Source organism: Sesamum indicum, linkage group LG12 (genome assembly GCF_026168435.1).
Source record: "Sesamum indicum cultivar Baizhima isolate 11 linkage group LG12, ASM2616843v1, whole genome shotgun sequence".
NCBI lineage: Eukaryota > Viridiplantae > Streptophyta > Magnoliopsida > Lamiales > Pedaliaceae > Sesamum > Sesamum indicum.
This window is the reverse complement of record NC_142668.1, coordinates 6,025,498-6,048,205: the sequence shown is the minus strand read 5'-3', so window position 1 is coordinate 6,048,205 and position 22,708 is coordinate 6,025,498. Positions and strand designations below refer to the sequence as shown.

At 32.9% G+C, this 22,708-nt stretch overlaps 2 protein-coding genes across 3 annotated transcripts; one reads left to right on the top strand and one right to left on the bottom strand.

Annotated features, from left to right (window-relative positions):
* The first annotated feature begins 1,305 nt into the window (after window positions 1–1,305).
* Window positions 1,306–9,373, top strand: LOC105178679 (protein ACTIVITY OF BC1 COMPLEX KINASE 7, chloroplastic). 2 transcript variants are annotated; one of them, XM_020699426.2, is made up of 19 exons: window positions 1,306–1,328; window positions 1,495–1,629; window positions 2,060–2,661; window positions 2,769–2,912; window positions 3,130–3,255; window positions 3,638–3,725; window positions 3,804–3,897; window positions 4,292–4,385; window positions 4,836–4,890; window positions 5,025–5,116; window positions 5,210–5,380; window positions 5,792–5,848; window positions 5,958–6,041; window positions 6,408–6,492; window positions 7,712–7,773; window positions 7,862–7,933; window positions 8,037–8,141; window positions 8,815–8,956; window positions 9,080–9,373. In XM_020699426.2, the coding sequence occupies exons 3-19, from the start codon at window positions 2,074–2,076 to the stop codon at window positions 9,151–9,153; spliced, it is 2,133 nt and encodes a 710-aa protein (XP_020555085.1). In that variant the 5' UTR covers window positions 1,306–1,328; window positions 1,495–1,629; window positions 2,060–2,073; the 3' UTR covers window positions 9,154–9,373. The 2 variants fall into 2 exon arrangements, with proteins under 2 accessions (XP_020555085.1, XP_011100511.1); XM_011102209.3 differs by lacking the exon at window positions 1,306–1,328 and having other exon boundaries at window positions 1,348–1,629.
* Window positions 9,374–20,261: 10,888 nt separating this feature from the next.
* On the bottom strand, window positions 20,262–21,474 carry LOC105178708 (uncharacterized). Its single transcript, XM_011102238.2, has 2 exons — window positions 20,949–21,474; window positions 20,262–20,791 (listed from the first exon to the last, which is right to left on the bottom strand). The coding sequence occupies exons 1-2, from the start codon at window positions 21,472–21,474 to the stop codon at window positions 20,262–20,264; spliced, it is 1,056 nt and encodes a 351-aa protein (XP_011100540.2).
* Window positions 21,475–22,708: the final 1,234 nt, after the last annotated feature.

Sequence of the window (22,708 nt, the reverse complement as noted above, 5' to 3'; positions counted from 1 at the left end):
ACACAATGTATGTTTCTCTACTAATGATGTCTTCGCCTAGCTGTCAAGTCTAAGATTGAAGTTTCATAAACAAGTTTGAGATCATGAGCTCGAATTCTACTGAATATTTGGATATTTATCTCACTTCATGTGAGTATTTGTCTCACGTTTTGTAAGTTATTGTAATTTGTACCTTGTTATATTATTAGATTGATGTAATTTGTCTGTATATTACTCAAAAAAAGAATATTATGTTTCTCTTAAATTTGAATAAAAATTAGAAGGTTTAAATCTACTCCAAATTAAGATCTACATTTACAATCAGTTCATTTTCAGTTTTAAGTTTTTGAAAATTAAAGCCTATTTGTAAAATATTTTACTATCATTCTCATCTTAATTATTATTTTTTAATACATAAAACCTTTCAATCATCCATTTTTTAAACTAATATAATAAAAAAATATTCTTTTTTCATAATACTTTAATATGTCATTACTATAATTCTAAATCAATGAAAAATATAACTATCATCTATATCTATATTATTATAAAAAAAAAATTTATGTCGCATTAAATTTTGAATACTCAAATTTATCATTTAATTCATTCCTTCTCAAAAATATGTACAGAATAGTAATTTTAACATTTTTTTATAATGTCACAGTTACATTTCATGTTTCTCTTTCACCCGACTATGTACAATTTATTTTCTCTCTCTCTGTTTTTTTTTCTTTTCTTACCAATTTTTTTAATTTTCATTACCCACTAAATCTGTTTCATATGATCGTAGGATCATGTGTGGCGACGACTAAATTTTTTAAACAGAAGTATATTTTATTTGATAGTTCTGACAATAAAAAAAATAAAATTATCATTTTTATAAATTAAAAAAATATTATTTTTGCAGCAATAACAACATAAACCAAAAAAATTTTTCTAACCTCAAGTTCGATCGAACCAAAACAATCACAAAGCAAGTGTATCACAATTGCTATATAATTAATCAATTTCTCTCAATTGTATATCATTCATACAATAAACATCTTGCATTTTTATAATTAGTTCAGATTCAACTGAATTTCTCAATAAACCAAATCTAATTAATTATAATATATTCTTATTATTATACAAAAACTTATTGTAAAATTACGAAACTTGTAAACGAGGTTTACACGCATTCCATGAGAAAATATCATGCGACGTAACTGTCGAAATTTGTGTAATTGAAGTACATGAGAGTGATGAGACTGAGAGGAGAAGAATGCAACACGTCAGAAGGAACTGAGACCAATGGGAGTGTACCAAGCAAGGCAACGACAAAGCCAAGTGATGATTCCCACATTGTGGTGGTTGGTTGCTGTTCAAGAAAGCCATTTCCAGTTTCTTTTTCGTCTAAAAATGAAAAAATAAGTAGTTCAGCTTCACACGAAATTTAGCTTGTCTGTTTCTTGCTTTCACTTCATAATATCTAACTAATTCTTGGTTTTGGTTGTCAAACGTGGTACAAATTGCAAGAACGTGGGAGGCCCGTTTTTCTTTGTGTTCATTTCTTGCTGCCCTTTAAGTTTCGGGGCTCAGTTTCAAGGGATTTGAGTTCTGAGTGAATCATAAGTGCTTCTGATTCTGGCTCTCCTGATTTTCAACTGAAAGGTTAGTTCCCATAAGTTGGTTTTATTGAGGGCTTTGAGTAGAATTATGGCTTCTGCGTCTGCTATGATCCTACGTTAAACCCGACTGCATTCATGTTGTTTGATATTTTGCTCGATGATTTGTAGTTTGTATTGTTCTTGTTTGGTTAGAAGTTGCTGGTGATTCTTTTGGGTGGATTTGTCTTTGCACTGAACTTACATTTTCTGTGTTGTTAAAAGTATATCAGAGTGAAATTGTCTGTGCTATAAGTTCTTGGAAATGGATAGTTGGATAAGAAGATCTGTGTTGATAACGTTTCTCTTTGCAGCCATTTGCTGTTTTACGGATTTTTCGTTCAGAAGTTTTTACTACAACCTGGTTTCTGATGATTTTACTGTTAAGAAGTTGTGAATTGTTCAAATATCCAATGTCATTATATGCTCTTCTTCAGGTTTAACACCTTGAATGGCGGCGATACTGGCTTCATATAGCTGCTGTTGTAGCATTGGAGAATTAGCATATCGTGGAAGGGTGCAAGATGATCTGAGTTTTTCAGGCTTGTTATCGCACAATAGTTATGCAGATTTTGACAAAGATTTGTACAATCTGGCTAAAGCTAGGAAATTCTATAGGTTTCGAGTCAGAATGCAACAGACAGAAATTCCCACAAAAGTAGGTACAAACGGACGAGCTACTAAAATGTTACCTGCAACCGAGGTCAAGAAACGAATCTCTCCATCCATAAGTACAACAGACAACGTAAATGGAGCCCCCAAGAATGTGAATGGGGTACGTGATGTGAATGGAGGAAGAAGTCTTGTTAAGAGAGATCCTACTCCACCCCTTTCAAAAACTTCAACTACTAAAGAGCTTCCTCCTATTGAAGACCTGAAAGTTTTACCTTCAGATGAAGGTTTTAGTTGGGCCAATGAAAATTATAACTCAGTACAAAGAACTATAGATGTGTGGTCTTTTGTTCTTTCACTTCGTGCGCGAATCTTTTTGGACAATGCAAAGTGGACATATGTTGGAGGCTTCTCCGAGGATAAGCAGGTGGGCTTGGTTAATTGACGACTTTTAACATATTAAAGCAGCCTCTTTCATTTCCTGGTTAATCAGATTGGATCCTTGTAATTTTATGTTATGGGCTTGGTTTTCAGGGGGAGAGGAGACGACGTACTGCCTCATGGTTAAGGGAATGTGTGTTGCAACTTGGTCCGACTTTTATAAAGCTTGGTCAATTGTCATCAACTAGATCCGATCTGTTTCCCAAAGAATTTGTTGATGAGCTTGCGAAGTTGCAGGTTAAGATTTTTTTCTTGGAGAAATGGCGTTGCTCGCATATCTCTATCACAGATTCTTGTGGTACAGCTTGAGTGACTGTAAACTTGGGAGCAGTTAATCTTGGAACCACATAAAACTTGTGTTCTTGTGCTGTTGTACATATTTTACTTCTGTCTTGTAAAAATTGTTGAATCTTGTCTGTCAAATTGCTTTTAACAAAATTGGCTTATGATTCAGGATAGAGTACCTGCCTTTTCACCAAGCAAAGCAAAGAAATTCGTTGAAAATGAATTGGGTGCACCTATCCACATTTTGTACAAGGAGTTTGAAGACTTACCAATTGCAGCTGCTAGTCTTGGTCAGGTGTTTGCTTTTTGTTTTTGCCTCTTTTTGCTGAAATGGGAAAACAGCATAGTAGTATAAATCTTGTGAATTTATGTTCGTTGGAAGCATCTACGGAAAAAATACGAAATACGTATTTTGCTGCATTGACTAATTGCAGCATTCAAACATATATGCAAAAGTTTGTTTGGCTTTCGTGCCCTGGGGGACCTTCTTGCCTACCTTCTTTTGATTCAAATTGTCATTAGTTTATCTAGAAATCAAGAAAGAAGCATCCACCGAAAAGTATATGTATTTCAATGTCTCAATCATATAAAAGTTGGAAAGATTTACTTTCTTCACATGCCTGTAATTTGTTTCAAATGCCCCAACTATGCTGATTGTAATTTTGGAATTTTGTTAGGTACACCGGGCTATCTTGCACAACGGAGAGAAAGTAGTCGTGAAAGTTCAAAGACCAGGACTAAAGAAACTTTTCAACATTGATCTTAGTGAGTGCTAGCTACTCTTTGACAATTTTTATAAGTGTAATGTCTCGTTTATCCGATTGTAACATTCCCATTCTTCAGAAAATTTAAAGCTGATCGCTGAATACTTTCAAAGGAGTGAAACTCTCGGCGGCCCAACAAGGGATTGGATTGGAATATATGAAGAATGTGCTAAGTAAGCTGTATAAATGAACAAGTTTTTCACTGATAATGATGATTATTGTGGTAACTATAGTTTTAAAAGAACAAAAACTGTACGTATGATAGTAATATCAATCAAAATACCTCTCTATTCTGGAAATTCAACATTCAACATGGTGTTGTGTCATGTTTTTCATGATCAATTCAATGATTATCCTTTGCATACGTAGAGCAAGTTGCTCTTTGACCAATTATTCAATGCCTATTGCACTTAGAGATATGTGAAAAAGAATTTATATTTAGTGTTGTTTCTGTGGGCTGGCAATCGTCCTTGAAATGAAAGCATTTGCCTGTTCTTTTGTTGTCTTGAGTTAATTCTGATCTGCTGTTAATTCAATCTGACTCATTAAATATCCTGGAAATTTTAGGATCTTGTACGAGGAAATTGATTACGTGAATGAAGGAAAGAATGCTGATAGATTTCGTCGGGATTTTCGAAATATAAAGTGGGTCCGAGTACCTGTATGTTTCCTCCTGAAAGACTTGAAGCTCTCTGTCCCTTTCTGGCTTGTTCTATTCTTCAGATAATTAACATATGTTTCATCAGCTATATTTTATATTTAGATTTCGAATATAGTTGTTTGTTGCATTTCCTTAAATAAATTATTTCTCGTTCTCCAAGACCTTAAAGCCTTAAACTAATATCAATTATGAACATAATAAGGTCTGCAGAAATGTTATAGAGACTGAGACTAAAAAGAGAAACAGAATATGATGTTTTTCAATTCTCGACATATATTTTCTCTCTCTAAGTTGTAAGAACCATCAAGAAGACATTATGTGGAAGACTTGCCCTGAATACGCAACCTTGGACATACTGCTGAAACGTCATTTTCCTATAATACGCTACTTAAGATGTACAATGTTGAATTTTTCTTCATTTTAAAGGTATTACTGTTTTATTCATTCCAGATGGTCTACTGGGATTATACAGCAACAAAGGTGTTGACGTTGGAGTATGCTCCCGGTATTGTTTTATTTCTCTTCTTTCTGCATGATGACATTGGTGTATTTGTTTATGTATATTGATTTCTTCCTAAAGGTAAAATTCTTCAACACTGTAGTGCTTATGTACTTTGAAATTTTCACCATTTTAATCAGGCATTAAGATAAACCAGTTAGATATGATAGACGCGCGGGGATACAGTCGGGCTAATATTTCGTCACGTGCTATTGAAGCCTACTTAATTCAGGTGCTTTTCCTGCAGTCAATTTATAAAATGATGACCCCTTTTTTCCTCGTTTGATTTCCTACATGATTACCTGCGCTCTTGTTACCATTTCAGATACTAAAGACTGGTTTCTTCCATGCTGATCCTCATCCTGGAAATCTTGCTATTGATGTGGACGAAGCGCTTATTTACTACGACTTCGGCATGATGGGAGAAATTAAGAGCTTTACAAAGGAAAGACTCTTAGAGGTTTTCTATGCTGTTTATGAAAAGGATGCAAAAAAGGTCCAATTTCTTATTTCATATTTTAAATTTGTCTGGTACTTTTGCATTCTTGCCGCGAATCCCTTGGTGAACAAGAGCATCAATTCTTTAGTACTTGTAGTCAACCACACTCGTTGCATGTGGAAGATTAGATAAAGAATAATATCCGTGTCTCTGAAAAAGAAAAAGTATTAAGTAAAACATAATTTTTTACTATAATAGCATCAAGAATGGTCGTGATATTTAACCAAAGAGAAAAAGTGCTCAAAAGTGTCTTTTGGTCCAATGTTTTGAACCCGTCGCTGGTTTGATCGGTTGTAAGAATGGTTAGGCTCAGAAAATGTCCATTTTCAACTACTACAATGCTCCATAATCATTGTAAAAACTAAGGGCATAATGCAAGAAGCTAAAATGTAGAAGCTATCCATGCAGGTTATGCAAGGTCTCATAGATCTTGGAGCACTTCAGCCCACAGGAGACATGACATCGGTATGTTGCTTGATGTAAAATTCATCTTTCGTTGTCAAACAATGCATAACAGACATGTTACAACAAATACTATGTTAGACATTCTTAAAAAAAAACGTTGTGTTTTCAGGTGAGGAGATCGGTGCAGTTTTTCTTGGATAATTTGCTAAACCAGAGACCCGATCAACAGCAAACTTTGTCAGCAATTGGTGAGGTACAAAGAAAACCAATTAGTCTGTCAGAAATCATTTCTTCAAATATAAAATCCCCAAAGAGTTTAGAAAAAGTCACTTCTTGAAATAAGATCAGCCGCTTGGCCTACATCTGCTTGGTGCTGTTCATTTCTTCTCTTGCTTAGAAAATTGCACCAATCACACCAATCTCCTTTATTTAAGTGAAAGTTACAATTGATAGCACGATCCAACCAATCCTGACATCATGTTTTTATCATAATTTTTCGTATAAAATTTGGTTTTTGATGAAAGCAGTCGAGCATAGGAAGGCTCCCCATCAGTTACTGGTTTATTTGATTGTCCTGCCAAGGCTGGAATTTAAAATGGCATGGAAATGTTGTTTGCAGGATTTATTTGCAATAGCAACAGATCAGCCATTCCGCTTTCCTTCCACTTTTACATTCGTGCTGAGGGCGTTTTCAACACTTGAAGGTGATCTATATTTCACTCTTTCTTTCTTTTATGAAAAAGAAATAGAAGAGGAAGATAAGAATGAGTGGTCAAAGACTCATGGTTGACAAAATTTGATTAATTAATAGGTGTGTTAGAGATATTAAATATTAAAGGGATAATTATTCTCCGCTTCCATGAGGTTTGGTATAATTACACGTAAACCCCTGTGGTTTAGAAAATTACATCTAGCACCCCAGATATTTGTGGTTTAGAAAATTACATCTAGCACCCCAGATATTTGCTTCCGTCTGATAAATAAGTCCTCCATTAGTCAAAATTTACCGAATTTGTTGATATTAATAAAACAAATAAAAAAAAATTTATATATCCCCGATTGACTTATTACAGATCAAATAAATTTTTTTATGACCAAATTACCCTCCTACTTTTTCACGCGTTAATGCATGTGAAGAGGTATATCTTCACGTTTATAAAGGTAGTTTAGTCCGAAAAAATTATTTAACCTGCAATAAGTCAGTAATAAGTTAATCGAGGATAAATATCAATTTTCATTCAGTTTTTGTTAATATCAGCAAATTCATTGAATTTTGACTAATGGAGGGATTTATTGTCAGACGAAAGCAAATCTCAGAGGTGTTGAATATAATTTCTCAAACCACAGGAGGTTTACGTGTAATTACACCAAACCTTAGGGGATGGAAGTGTAACTATCCCAATATGAAAAGATTCCCCCTTTCGAATAGCTTAAATTTTTAGTCGACGTAGTCAGTATCAAAGTCAAACCAAGTAGCTAAATAAGAGGTCCTAAGGTTGATATCATTACCATCCACTCACTGATAAGAATTTCATGTACTAGACTTCACCAAAAAGAATACTACATGCATACCAGAGGGCATGCCGAAGGTATTCAGTATTAAAATGATTCTCTTCTATAATTACTTAAACTTTTAAACGAGGTAGTTATGCAACAAAGTCAACTGACGATATTTTGCTAAATCGTGGTTATTCTTGGCATGTGAAATGAAAAATTATGCAGCACCTTGCAGCCATATTTTACATCACATATTTACCCTTGAATACGTAATGATCAAGAGGATTTGTGATATAATGCATGGTTGCAGGGGTTGTCACTAATTTTGAAAAGATCTTTTTATAACTTGCCGAACGTGGAATTCTACGTAATAATCTTGTATTGTTTTCATGATATTTTGAAAATGAGAGGTTATGTCTCTTGTAGGCATCGGCTATACTCTCAACCCGGATTTTTCCTTTCCGAAGATTGCTGCACCTTATGCTCAGGTTCTACATTACTTCTGCTGCTGCTCTTATCAATGTAATACATGAACAATCTCTCTAAAACTCCGACATGGGTCAAATTTTTGTACAGGAGCTCTTGGACTTAAGACAGCAGCAGCGTACTGGGACACTCGTTCAAGAAATAAGGAAACAAGCCGACGATGTACTTCAATTCTCGTCTTATTCTCATTTTTCAACAATTACATGTTCTCATAGTTATATGAACAATGACTTATAAAGTGCTTTATTTTCAATTGTTTGTCCAGGCAAGATCGTCCACGATCTCCATGCCTTATCGGATCCAGCAGATAGAAGACATAGTGAAACAGCTTGAATCCGGAGATTTGAAGCTCCGAGTCCGAGTCCTCGAGGTGATGTTCTTATTAACACTCTCCATTCTTCCATCACAATGTCGTCTAACTTCACTAAGAGGTGGGAGAGTCAGTTACCTTTTTGGTACATAGTCCAAGCAAAGGTAGATTGGCTTAAAATAGCCAAGAGTCCTTTATTGAAACCCTCTTGACTTTCAAACCAACCATCTAGGTCAAGAGAGTAAATAGCAAACTATGGAATGAAATACGAAACACTTGAACGTGTAGATATCAAAACTCATCATAAATGTGATGTTTGTAGCTGAATTTTAACTATCATTAGGGATTTTTCTTATACAGATTGAGCGTGGAAATACAAAAAGGTATGAGTCTTACACGTTTGCACAATATAGGTCCCTCTGCTAACGTAGCTTAGTTCTCGCTGTTTGATCTTCTCACACTTGATCCATATGAAAAACTCACTTATCCCGTGATACGATCTGTAGTCTTAGGAATCCCACCAGACTATCTGTAGTCTAAGGAATCCCACCAGACTGTGTCCTCACCCTGATTAGGGAAAATATTCGTTATGTCTTCAACTATTATGATAATCCCATTCCCCCATCACATCGACAATGTCACTTTCCGTATGTTGTTTTCCTTGTCCGATAAAAAGGACTATACCCTCAAATCAATTCAACATGAAAGAAAACTGAAACACCTGCATTTCCAGTCGGAGAGAGCAGCAAGAAAAGCTACAGTACTACAGATGGCAACCATATATACCGTTGCCGGCGGTACCCTCCTAAATCTTGGGGTCACATTCAGCAACCAAGGCAGTGAAGTCATCGCAAACGGTTCTTTCGTTGCTGCAGGTGAGTGTGATCCTCGTCTCCGCGAACACATATTTCATATATCCATCCATCATTCGATCAGTTTTCGTCTATATTGTACTTGGTGGTGAGTAGTAGTAATCATATATTTTCAATACAATGCAGGTGTTTTCTTCACTCTGTTTATCAGATCCATGCAGAGGGTGAGCAGACTTGATAAATTTGAGAAAATGATTTGATATCTGCTTCATGTGTACAGGTTTTTTCTCCTTGTTCCATTGATTAGACCTGCTTAAAGGATGGAAAAAGATTTAATCAAGAAAAATATCTATATATATATATATTTATTTATGTGTATAATTCTTAAAAAAAGAAAGCAAAAAAGGGATAGAAAAAAAGAGGTTGAATAGTTCTATTTGATTGTTTACAATGTTGAATAAAATCCCTATTCATTTTTTATTTGGGCCATTTTTTTCCTCTCTCTCTCTATATATAAAAGAATGGTTGAAATCGATTGATAAAAATCTATTCAAGAACTGTCTGATTTGTAATGCTATTTTTATTTACAAGTTCTGACATCTAACTTGGACTCGATTAATAAAAGATTGGTAAAATTATGTCATTAAATTCAAACTACTCGACCTCGACTCGATTAAAAATTTTCAACTCAATTTTTAAAACTCTGATCAAAATTTGAAACAAGTTGGATTGGATGAATAAGATATTAGAGTATGATGTGTACCCCTAAAATAGGCAAAATTGCAAAAAACCCGTCTGTGTTTTAAAAACTTAGGGAAACCCCCCTCCCCCCTCTTGTTTTAAAAATAGATAATTATACCTTTCTGTCAAAAATACTTTAGTATCTTATATACTTATATAAGGGGTATTTTAGATCAAATTGGACTAAAATATTAACAAAAAATGTTCAAATCGACAATCTGGCCCACCGCGAGCACATCCACGCCACTTTCCATTAATTTGTAATAGAATCGGATATTTTTGCTGGGATTTTGAAAACAGAAGAAGGGTTTTTGTCAATTTTCAAAATACAATGAGTATTTCTTTTTTACTAATTTAACAAAACATTCAAGAGTGTAATGGAATTTAACCCCTAAAAGATAATAAATTTGTTGTGGTTAAGTGCATGTGACTAAAAGAACTGGACTTTTTTTAGGACAAAAGCTGATGATGTGTTTCAATGATTTCTCAAGTCTATGGCAGAAGTCAAAAGTGGATTGCTAACTGATGAGTGATCACTTGATTTGCCATCCAAGTCCAAAAGGACTGCTGCTGATAATGCACCTCAATTTTGGTCATGAAATTGCTCCATTTTCTCATTATTTATCTTTGGCTAAATTGCATAAAATTATGTGTGTTTTAAAATTTTAGTTAAAAGTTTTCTTGTATTTAAAAAATAAGATGTTTCCTATATTTTCTTAAATGTAGCACATGTGCTTCTCACCATTAATTAAAGCTAACAACGTTAATTTTATTATTAAAAAGACCATTAAGTCTTTATCTATTATATATTATTTTTTATTTTAATAATAATTGAATTTTTTATTACATGAAAGTCGTAGAATTTAATCAATGTATCTCAACTGTTAAATCGTGAATTTATAAAAAATTAACGGTCCAAATTTATCCTTTTTTCCTGCCACCAGACCCCCCTCCCCTTATCACCCACCCACCACCCAACGCAGAAGGGGGCGACGACAATGTTGTCAACGTGGCCGTCACCCCCTTACCTGGGTGACCGCCGTGATCGCCCAGGTGAGATTTAGACGACAATGATAAATTTGGTCAATTGTAGGGTAGAGTTCTTGGCGAGGCGTTGTTGTCAAATTTATTTTTTTTAATTTTTATTTTTAAGTTTTTAATATACTAAATTGATTTATATTTTATAAAATTGATTTGAACTAAAATGGTTGATTTATATTATATATAAAAAATAAATTTAAATATTATTTATAGTAATAATAAATTTATTTAAATACATTTAAACTAAATAATAATTTAAGTTAAGTGATAATATATAATTATTACATTTGACTAATATTTATATTCATAAAGATACTTAAATTTGTAAAATGAACGTTATTATATTAATTTGTATATATTGTGTTTTAATTTAAATTTTCAATGTAAATTATAGATTTTAAAACTTTTTAATTTTTTGGTATTTAGATATTTAAATAAATCTATTAAAGAACAAAACTATTTACCTTTTTAGATAAAAAAAAATAAACCCACAAAATATACCCTCAAACCAAAAGAAACAAAGGGGTGACTTATAAAAGCAACTAGGGGTATCATTATCAAGGGATAATTACACTCCCCTATGAAATTTGATGTAATTATACGTAAATTTTCTATAGTTTGAGAAGTTATATCTACCACTCTTGAAGTTTGCTCTCGTCTAACAAACAAATCCCTTCATTACTCAAAATGCATTGAATTTGCTGATATTAACAAATAAATATGAATGAAAATTGACATTTATCCTTAATTGACTCAAAATTGACTTATTAAAGGCCAATCATATTTTTTTGGACTAAACTACTCTTATAACGATGAAGATATACATCCTCCTCACATGCATTAATGTGTAAAGACGTATGAGGGCAATTTTGTTATAAAAAAATTATTTGACTTGTTATAAGTGAGTAATAAGTCAAACGAGGGCAAATAGTTAATATCAGCAAATTAGGTGAATTTTAACTAACGGAGGGACTTATTTGTTAGACGAAAGCAAACCTAATGAATGCTAGATGTAATTTCTCAAACCCCACAGAGAGTCTACGTGTAATTACACCAAACTTTAGAAAAAGGGAATATAATTATCCCTATCATCAATTGTATGTCCAAAATAGGTGAAAAGCAGTAAAAAATCATGCACTATGTTTGTTTTCATTTTTAAATTATTTTCGAGATGAGTCAAAACATACCCAATATTTGTTATCATGCAGAAACACCTTATCTGGGTGTTTTTAACTGTTTTAGCATAAATATATACATATATATACACACACACATACATAAATATATATAAAAAAGACATGACTTGATAATGAATAGTAATTTTTGTCTCCCAAAACACAACATTAAACGTACAATACTTATTTCAAATTATCTCCAAAAATAAATCCAAACATACATACTATCTCTAACACACACTTATTTATCTTTTTTTTTTTTTCTCTCTATCTCCACAAAACACAACAAAACACTCAAAAAACGAATTCGAATATTATGAGGATATTTCGCACTCACCTTGCGTGAGAGCCACTTTCAGTTAAGTTCTAATAGACGGAGCGTTTCATGCAGGGTTTTTGAGATTACAAGAATTTTTTGACCAGGTTTTAAATATTAAAAAATTTTAATCATTTATAAAAAAACACACACAGGATAAAATGCATTTTAGCCGTATGTCTTCCCTTCTTTCCTTATATTTCTTGTTTTCAATTTCATAAGACTTGAATACGTTCGAGTCTAATAAATTACAAAAATATAATATTCATTTATTTATTAAGAGGGGCTCAAAAAATAATACTTATATGTGCAAAAAAAACAAACAATGAGAACGAAAAAGCGCATATTCATCTAGCAACTAATATATTTTAAAAAATCATAGTCGTTGGTCATATGAATTTATATACAACATCCACAAATCAATGATTTTGATGTTTGGAATTTTATATTGTGATTAAATAAAAAATTACATTTTTATCATATATGATAATCATAGCCTTTATAACGGATACTCTCGTGCCAAATTTCATTAAACGTAAAACGTTGTATAATTACACAATCGTACTACAACCCGTGTACCGCTCTGTATGAGATAAACGATGTGAAACACATCAGTGATGATTGTTAAAACTAATTTATTGTTACCAAGAATCGAACCTTATAAAATGTCTCAATAAATATCAGAACACACATTGTGGGTGTGAGAATATTTAAATTTAAATACTAATTGATAATGATTGGTTGTAATAAGTCTTACAACCTACTAATAATTAAGAATGCAATGAGAACATGAGAAATAATAATAGTAAATGAGGGTTTGGTGAAGCCGCCATCGTTAGACTTAATGATCAAAGTCAACAAAAGCCTCCTCACAAAACTTTGCTATAATTTCTTTGATTTCAGAGTATCTATACTAATATATATATATATAAAGAGAAGATTTTTTTCGCTCACAAACGGTAATATATAATATTATTATTTTGGATTTTCTGACGTATCAATAATATTTTAAATTAATTTTTTTTATTTATTTGAAATATTGTGTTGGTTTTATCTAATTTTTTTATATTTATAATATATTTTAAAATATAACAAACTATTTATTATATAAATATAAAAATAGGACTTTCATTTAGTGGGTCCCAGTCAAGACTTCAAGTCTCATTCCCCAAGAAATGTCTTTTTTTTAAATATAAAATTATATTTTTTCTTAAAACAATTATAAAATTACACCTAACTCCACTCTAAAAATTTACCATTTGCACCCGACATATTTTTGTTAGGATCTGGACAAAAATGATGAAATCGACTAAAAATAATTACATAAACTTTTAATTTTACCTCTTATTTAATATTCTCATGTAATAATTTTATACTTATAAAGAAAAATATAAACATCATCCCGAATTTTTATTTTAAAAAAAAACCTGCGGTGGTATGAATATTAATAGAAAGTAAGCATTAATTTTATTTTAGAAAATAAAAAGAAAGAATAATTTAATGAAAAAGGTTGGTAGGTGAAATATTTAGATATATGTCCCCATTCATTGTTAATTTGTTGTTATAAGTACACCCAAAATTAATCACTCTAATTTCTTTTCGTGACAGTTTGTTTGCTGTATTAAATCAGGCTGCTCAAGTTGGTCCAACGCCTCAATGTTTTTTTACAATACTAATCGTCGTTGCATGCGGTCTTCGCAAATATATAAAAAAAATTTATAGTATAAGATTAAAATAATAATAATAATAATTGTTGCGTGGAAGGATGAGAGAGAAAAAAGTTTGTGAGGAAAAAAAAACGTCAAGTGAGGTGAGAGAGAAAAAAATAAATTATAATTATTGGTTCATTAAAAATATAAAAATTTATGAAAAAAAGAAATATAGAAAAAGTGATGTGGTTCGAAGAAAAAAACTATATAAATGTGAGATTATTAAAAAAAATATTAAAGTTGGGATTCTGCCCAGTAAATTTTTTGAACGAAAGAAATGAATTAAAGGGTAAATTTGAGTATTCAAAAGTTGGTAAGGCCAGAGATTTTCTTTTGTAATAGTATAAATAGATAAATTTTAGGCTTTTCTGCACCACAAAGAAAGTGATTTTTCGTACATCATAAATGATTATAACTTACAAATTATAAGAAATTTACGGCAGAACAAAACCAATACGAAAAACTTTACACTATGTTTGTTTTTATTTTCATGTTATCTCCGAAACGAGTCAAAAAATATACCCAATGTTTGCCTTCATTCGTAAATACTTTACCTGGGTGCTTTTAACTGTTTTAGCATAAATTCATGCATATATATACACGCATACATATACATAAATATATGTAAAAGAGACATGATTTGATAATGAATAGTAATTTTTGTCTCTCAAAACACAACATTAAACATACAATACTTATTTAAATTATCTCTAAAAACAAATCCAAACATACATACTATCTCTAACACACACTTAATTATCTTTGTTTTTCTCTCTCTATATATCTCCACAAAACACTCAGAAAACAAATCAACAGTATGTTAATTTTTTACCAGGATTAATCAAATATTTGTCATGATTTTTAGTTAAATCAAAACATTGTCGTAGTTTTTAATCAGTAATAAGTCAATAGAGGGTAAATATAAATTTTCATTCAATTTTTCTGTCAGTATCAACAAATTCAGTGAATTTTGACTAATGGAGGAACTTATTTGTTAGATGGGAGCAAACTTCAAGAATTTTAGATATAATTTCTCAAACTATAGAGGGTTTACGTATAATTACACTAAATTTCAGGAAATTGTTCTTAATAATTAACCAGATGACAGAAAATAAATGTTGAGTAAGTTATTCATATCTGGATCGAGCAATCATGATTAGAGGAGTTCCCATAAAAAAACTTCTATAATCCAACTTGCAAATCTTGATCTTGATGAGTAAAATATTCGCATCACGTATTGTAATTCTCATTTTTAAGGGTGTTGGTGGAAATTCATATTTTGTTGAAGGATAAAAATGTGATATCAGTAATTGTTCAATAGTTTAATGTTACTTTTTGATTGAATGAATAGCAATTTACCCACTGTGATATTGAAAATGAGCACATTATCTCCCTATGAAAAAAATTTAGCAATTTACCTTCTTGTACTTTTTAAAATGAATCAATTTACCTTCTTATATAGGGAGGTAAATTGCTTCATTTTAAAAAACATAGGAAGGTAAATTATATTTTAAAAAATATAGGGAGGTAAATCGCTATTTATTTTTGCGTAATGGGATAATTTATTCATTCGCGATATCACAAGGGGTTGCTTGCATTTGTTCTCTTTTCGATTATTTAGGGGATTGTTTTGTAAATATACTATAGTTTAGGGGTCAGGTTGTATTTTAGCCTAAATGTAATAAATGCCAGCCTAATGTAAACAAAAGTTGCAACTGAGTATACTAACAATGTGGGAAATTCCTATTTTTGTTTCTTGTTATATCACCAATCTTCAGAAAACCGCTCAAATAGGGTATTTGTGACATTAACTTTGTCTTTTGCCATGAGCTTTAATAAATAATAAAAAAAATACTTAATAGAGTTATGAATATTGCAATATGGGTTTGACATATTTGCCCTTCTTTTTTATCTTATTTTCTATTTAGGTTCAATTTGACGCGACTTTCGCATCAAATAATCATGCGAGAATCAATTATAAAATAATAATTATTATTTTTTAAAAGCACTTGTGATGTTTGGATTTATAATTTTATCATCGCTTATTCAAATGCATATTATTGTTAAATTTCAATTACTCTTAAGGTTTTTTGATCAAGACATTAAAAAAAAGTATTTAAAGCGCATAACTGGTGATTAGATGAAAAATAATTGTGGTGATATGGCGATATTTTTATTAGAGACCTGCAAGATTGATGAGAGACCTTTAGTCTCCGAAGAGATCTTTTTTGGACGGACTCGACCTCTAGTATCCGGGCGCTATGTTACTCTTAAAGACACCTAAGTGTAAAGGTATTTGCGAGACTTTCGTACTTAATGAAAATGATATATGTCCAATACTGATAGTGCTATAGTCACTTTTGACAATATGGCATGTTCTGTCTACTTTGGCCATCATCTATCGCTGTTATATGGATATATGCGACCCACTGCACACCGTTGATCATACTTGGAATCTAGGATGCACGTGAAATCGTACGATCAGATCGATAGCTATAAATACTGGATCTCATGCATCAAGTACAACTTTTGCTACTCCAACTCTTACGCTCTTTCTCTTAGAAACCTTGGATTCAAGACTGACTTGAGTGTCAGAAAGCCATCGCCAGAATTCCTTCCGACTTGATCTTAACGTCGTCTTGTTTTGCAGAGTTTACTTCTCATCTAGGGCATATTCAGAGCATTTCATGTAGAAAGTGTTGGAATATTGAATGACTGTGCCGTGGAAAACCACTGCCTTGAAAGCGAAATTTCGGTACTACCGTGGTGCAGATAGTATAAACCGATCGCTCCCCAAGGTTAACACAGCTATTACTTTCTTACACGCGCGCTCGTGGAAGAAAGTTTGGAATAACGAACGAAATATAAAACTCAGAAGTGAAAGAAGAGAAATGAGCTAGAAGAGGAGAGTTCTCAAGTTTTTTGTGGTGTGTAAATGAAGGAGAACTCATGCCTATTTATCGAGCCATGACTAAGTAGATAAGATCAATTGGACTTATCCAATCCTTAATTAACTAAGTAGATAAAATCAAATGGACTTATCCAATCCTTAATTAACTAAGTAGATAAAATCAATTGGAGTTATCTAATCCTAATCCAACGGATATACTAGTCATTCCTAATAATCCCCCACAAATGACTAATATAGAAGAAGAGTATGATTTCTGAGTGAAGGAATAGATATACTTAAGCATTAATATCTTTCGATTGAATTAATGCGTAGTGAAGTGAGGCAATCAATTTGGCTAACGAGAGTGATATGACTCTTGAACTTTCGATAGTTCAAATTGAGACCCCCACAATCACGTATGAATTCCTTAGTGTTCGTTGTTCCGCGATAAAGTTCCGAGCGCTATTAATGGCCATGCGCTTATACCTTGGGTTCCAATGAGTGCCCTAGAAAGAACTTTCATTTTTCTTTCATAGAAGGCGGCCCACCTCCACACTCAACACAGATAGCTTCATAAAGTCTATAGACCACTCAACAACTGAGCTATGAGGCTATCTTTCTGAATAGAGTCAGAGTTATCCATCAAGTCCTTATTAGGACCACCCAAAACACAGGGCTATGGATTTATATGGTTAATACCATATTTCATCAATTAAGGGATTTTAACCCCATTGCTCTTGAAGACTCAAAGATAATTCTCCTGGTTAGTCCTTTAGTGAGAGGATCTGCCAAGTTCCTCTCGGACCTCACATAATCAAGGGAGATGATCCCATTCTTTAGAAGTTCTTTCACTACTTCATATCTGATACGAATATGTCTCCTTTTGCCATTGTAAGCATAGTTCTTGGCAATTCCAATAGCAGCTTAAGAGTCAAGTGCAGAGACACTGACACAGTTGACCCCCACAAGGGCACATCTCCCAATAAGTTTCTCAGCCACTCTGCTTCTTGACCTGCTAATTCAAGAGCTATAAATTCAGATTCCATAGTAGAGCGAGCTATACAAGTTTGTTTTGCAGATTTCCAAGAAATAGCTCCCCCACCCAAAGTAAAGACGAATCCACTAGTTGAGCTTACTTCATCATTATCGGTAACCCAATTTGCATCACAAAATCCTTCTAACATTGGGGGGAATTTATTAAAGTGCAAACTCAAGTTTATAGTCCCCTTTAGATATCTTAACAAGCGACGTAGTGCATTCCAATATTCATTATTAGGATTATGGGTATACCGACTCAGTCTACTCACCGTATAAGCTATATCAGGTCTGGTGTAGTTCATGAGAAACATAACACTCCCTATGATTTTTGCGTACTCAGCTTGTGACACACTATCACTTTTGTTCTTTTTGAGATATATACTTGTGTCATAGGGTGTTTTGACTGGTATTTCATCTTGACCACAGAACTTGTCCAAGATTTTCTTTATGTAGTGAGACTGACTAAGAGAGAACCCATTTTCTGTTTTTCTAATTTTAATGCCTAGGATTACATCAGCTTCTCCTAGATCTTTCATGTCAAATTGTGCTGTTAAGAATCTTTTGGTTTCATCAATTCTTTCTATGTTACTACCAAAAATCAGCATATCATCGACATATAGGTATGTAATAATACATTCTGTCCCAAACAATTTTGAGTATACACATGTATCTGATACATTTGTTTTGTATCCATTAGTTTTTAAAGTATGATCAAACTTTTCATACCATTGTTTGGGTGCTTGTTTTAACCCATATAGTGATTTTCTAAGTTTACAAACTTTATTTTCTTGGCTAGGTATAATAAACCCCTCTGGTTGTTCCATATATATTTCTTCTTCCAAGTCTCCATTTAGGAAGGCTGTTTTTACATCCATTTGATGAATTATTAAGGCAAGAATAGCTGATAGTGCAACTAGAGTTCTAATGGTTGCAATCTTTGTCACAGGTGAATATGTATCAAAATAGTCTATGTCTTTCTTTTGCGTATAACCCACAACCACTAATCGTGCCTTAAATTTATCTATTGATCTATCTGGTTTTAATTTTTTCTTGAATACCCATTTCCATTTTATAGGCTTACTTCCTATAGGCAAATCTACTAAATCCCAAGTATGATTTAACTTTATAGAATCTAGTTCATTTTTAATGGCTTCCTTCCAGAAACTAGAATCTATGGAAGTTATTGCTTCCGTATATGTCTTAGGATTGTCTTCAACTAAAAACATTGAAACAAAGTCTTCATTTATCTTTCCTTGGTCTTCCGTTATGAAAGCAGTTAAAAAGTCTGGTCCAAAACTATGTTCAGTTTTTTGTCTTTTACTTCTTCTAGGTTCATTCACAATAGAATTAGAGGAAGTTAACAGAGATTTATTGCTTGACGAAGCTATGTCCGTTCTAGATGTTTTAATTAATGGAAAAACTAGTTCAAAAAATTCATCATCTCTTGATTCACAAAGAGAGTTATCATTTAAACACATGAATCTATATGCGGTACTATTTTGGGCATATTCAATAAACACACAGTCAAATATTTTAGGTCCTATGTTTGTTTTCTTAAGTTCTGGATATGCTACTTTAGCTAGACAACCCCACACTTTAAGATGTTTAAAGTTAGGAGCAAACCCTTTCCATAATTCATAAGGGGTTTTATCCAATTTTTTATGTGGAACTCTATTAAGGATATAGCATGCAGATAAAACTACTTCCCCCCACATATTATCAGGCATACCTGAGCTTAAAAGCATAGCATTCATCATTTCTTTTAGAGTTCTATTTTTTCGTTCGACTATGCCATTTTGTTGAGGTGTATATGGAGCAGACATTTCATGGATTATTCCATTAAGCTCACAAAATTCTTTTAAGAATTTAGTATTATATTCTCCACCTCTATCAGATCTAAATCTTTTAATCTTCTTATCCAGTTGATTTTCGACTTCAGCCTTAAATTTCAAAAACATTTTAGCAGCCTCATCTTTTGATTTTAACAAATAAATTCTAGTGTATCTAGAAAAATCATCAACGAAGGAGATATAATATTTTTTACCACCCTTGCTTAATGTATTTCTGAAATCAGCTAGATCTGAGTGAATTAATTCTAGTAATTCAGTACTTCTAGATGTGATGGAATTAAAAGGTTTCTTTACGTATTCTGCCTCTACACAGACTCCACATTTAGAGCATCCATTTGTGTCAGAAATATTTATAAGATTCATAGTTTTCAACTTTTTAATAGAGGAATAGTTTACATGTCCTAATCTACCATGCCAAATATCAACAGATTCCATCAAATAAGCAGAACTGGAAGAAATTTTATTAATAGCAGGCGAAACAGTGTTTAGAACAAATAAACCACCAGATAAGTATCCCTTTCCTACAAAGTCATTATTCCTAGTGATTATAACCTTATCAGATTCTAACACAATTTTCAAGCCAGCTTTATTCAATAAACTACCAGAAACTAGATTTCTACGTAATGAAGGCACATATAGTAGTCATTCAAAGCAAGTGTTTTGCCAGAAGTAAGTTTAAGGAAGATCTTTCCTTTACCCAAGACTCCGGCGGTTGTAGAGTTTCCCATGAAGACACACTCGCCGTCCGTTGCGTCGCTAAGTTCATGGAATAGTGCTTTGTTGGAGCAGAAATGTCTGGATGCTCCAGTGTCTAGTATCCAGTCTTCTTTGTTCTCTATCAAGTTGGCTTCTACAACTACCGCAGCGATGATCTCATCATTTTCTATATCTATCAAGTTGACTTGTGGAGTTGATTTAGTGGTTGGATTTTGGTTTGTCTTTTGTTGATCCTTTCTATGGTAGCACTGATACGCTTTGTGTCCTAGCTTCCCACAGCAGTAGCACGATATTTTGTGCTTTTGGATCTTGCTGTCAGGTCCTTTAAACGTCTTGTGTTGATTGTTCTTTTGAAAGCCTTTTATTTTATTTTGGGGAAACCTGTTTTTAAATCCAGTAGACTCAACAAGGTTAGCTTTAACTGAAACAGAAAAGAGAGAAGTTTCCTTATCTTTTAGACGATTTGCTTCCTCCGTTCTCATATGGCTGATTAGTTCTTGAAGTGTTAGATCCTTTTTCTTGTGCTTCAAGTGGTTGCGATATTCACTCTAAGTAGGAGGGAATTTCTCCACTAGTACCGTTGGCTTGTAAAATTTCACACATTTTCATGCCCTCGCTTAGCACTTCAGTTACTAGGTTCTCGTACTCATGGATTTGGTCCATTATAGGCTTCTCATCAACCATTTGAAATTGAAGCCATTTGCCGACGACGTACTTTTTTCTTCCAGCGTCATCACCTCTGTATCTTGCTTCCATTGTAGCCCAGATTTCTTTGGCACTCTTATAGTTGACAAATAAATCAAACAGGGAATTGTTCATATGATTCAGTAGATGACCTCTCACCGTTTTATTATCTCTGTCGTATTTCAGTTTTGTCTCGTGCTCAGATTTTGTAGTCGTCCCTTCTGCTGGAATTGCCGCTGCAGTAATGGCAAGAGTGGAGATTTCAGCTGTAGTTTCCGGTGGATTCTGGAATAGCACATAGTCCATGTCCAATTGTTCAAAAAATATGAGCAACTTTTGTGACCATCGTTTATAGTTGGTCCCGTCAAGTGGCTCTAGTTTGGAGAGGTCAGATAGTGTTTTAGCAATTGGAACAACCATTATAACAATATTTCGCTTTCAACTTGTTGGAATATTGAATGACTGTGCCGTGGAAAACCACTGCCTTGAAAGCGAAATTTCGATACTACCGTGGTGCAGATAGTATAAACCGATCGCTCCCCAAGGTTAACACAGCTATTACTTTCTTACACGCGCACTCGTGGAAGAAAGCTTGGAACAACGAACGAAATATAAAACTCAGAAGTGAAAGAAGAGAAATGAGCTAGAAGAGGAGAGTTCTCAAGTTTTTTGTGGTGTGTAAATGAAGGAGAACTCATGCCTATTTATAGAGCCATGACGAAGTAGATAAGATCAATTGGACTTATCCAATCCTTAATTAACTAAGTAGATAAAATCAATTGGAGTTATCTAATCCTAATCCAATGGATATATTAGTCATTCCTAACAGAAAGGACCTTAAACACTCAGTGTAACATAACCAGATACCTTATTGCCTTTTTTGGGTAAAACATGTAGTAAAATAAAATGTTACAGATGATAATTTTTTATTAAAAGCATTGTTTGAATTGAGTTTAATCCAAAACGTAATAATTGAAAATTGGTCAAACCAAACTGGAAATTACATTCTATACTCGAAACGCAAGGTTGAAGATTGTTCAATTGTAGGGTCGAACGGGCTTAGTTAACAAAATATATATTCCAAAACAATCATCTTCATTTTCATCTCCAAGGTTGATAGGTGATAGAGAGTCTTCCTTGTTACTTTGAATTTCTTCAATAATTTTTTGCATTTCTTTTGTTGTAGTTGTTTTGGCTATTGTTGCAGACAAATTTTTTTTCTTCAGTAGAAATTACTCTTGATCTGAATTGATATCTTTTCCAAGTATTGTTGAAGTTTTACACATTATGGGATTTTGCTTGAACCATTCAATGATTGTTATCCGTTCAAAAGTTTCTGTATTCATTTTGTCGTACCATTTAACATAATATTTTTTTCACAAAGAAAATATGATTGTCTCTTCGTCAATTTGAAGAGGTCTAAATTGTGGTCAATTTTCAGTATCCAGATGAGATTGAATTTGATGTAGAATTGAACAAATTGGGAAGGTGTTGTCCTGGAAACATACTGATTTTCAGGTTTTCTGAAAAGAATTTGAAGGCTTCTTGAACTGATTTAGGAGAATTTGTGGTTCTGGTCCAAATTGACCATTGAACCCTAATATAAAATTTTTGGCAGCATCTTCGTCTGTTAGACCTGCTCTTTCTTTATAAA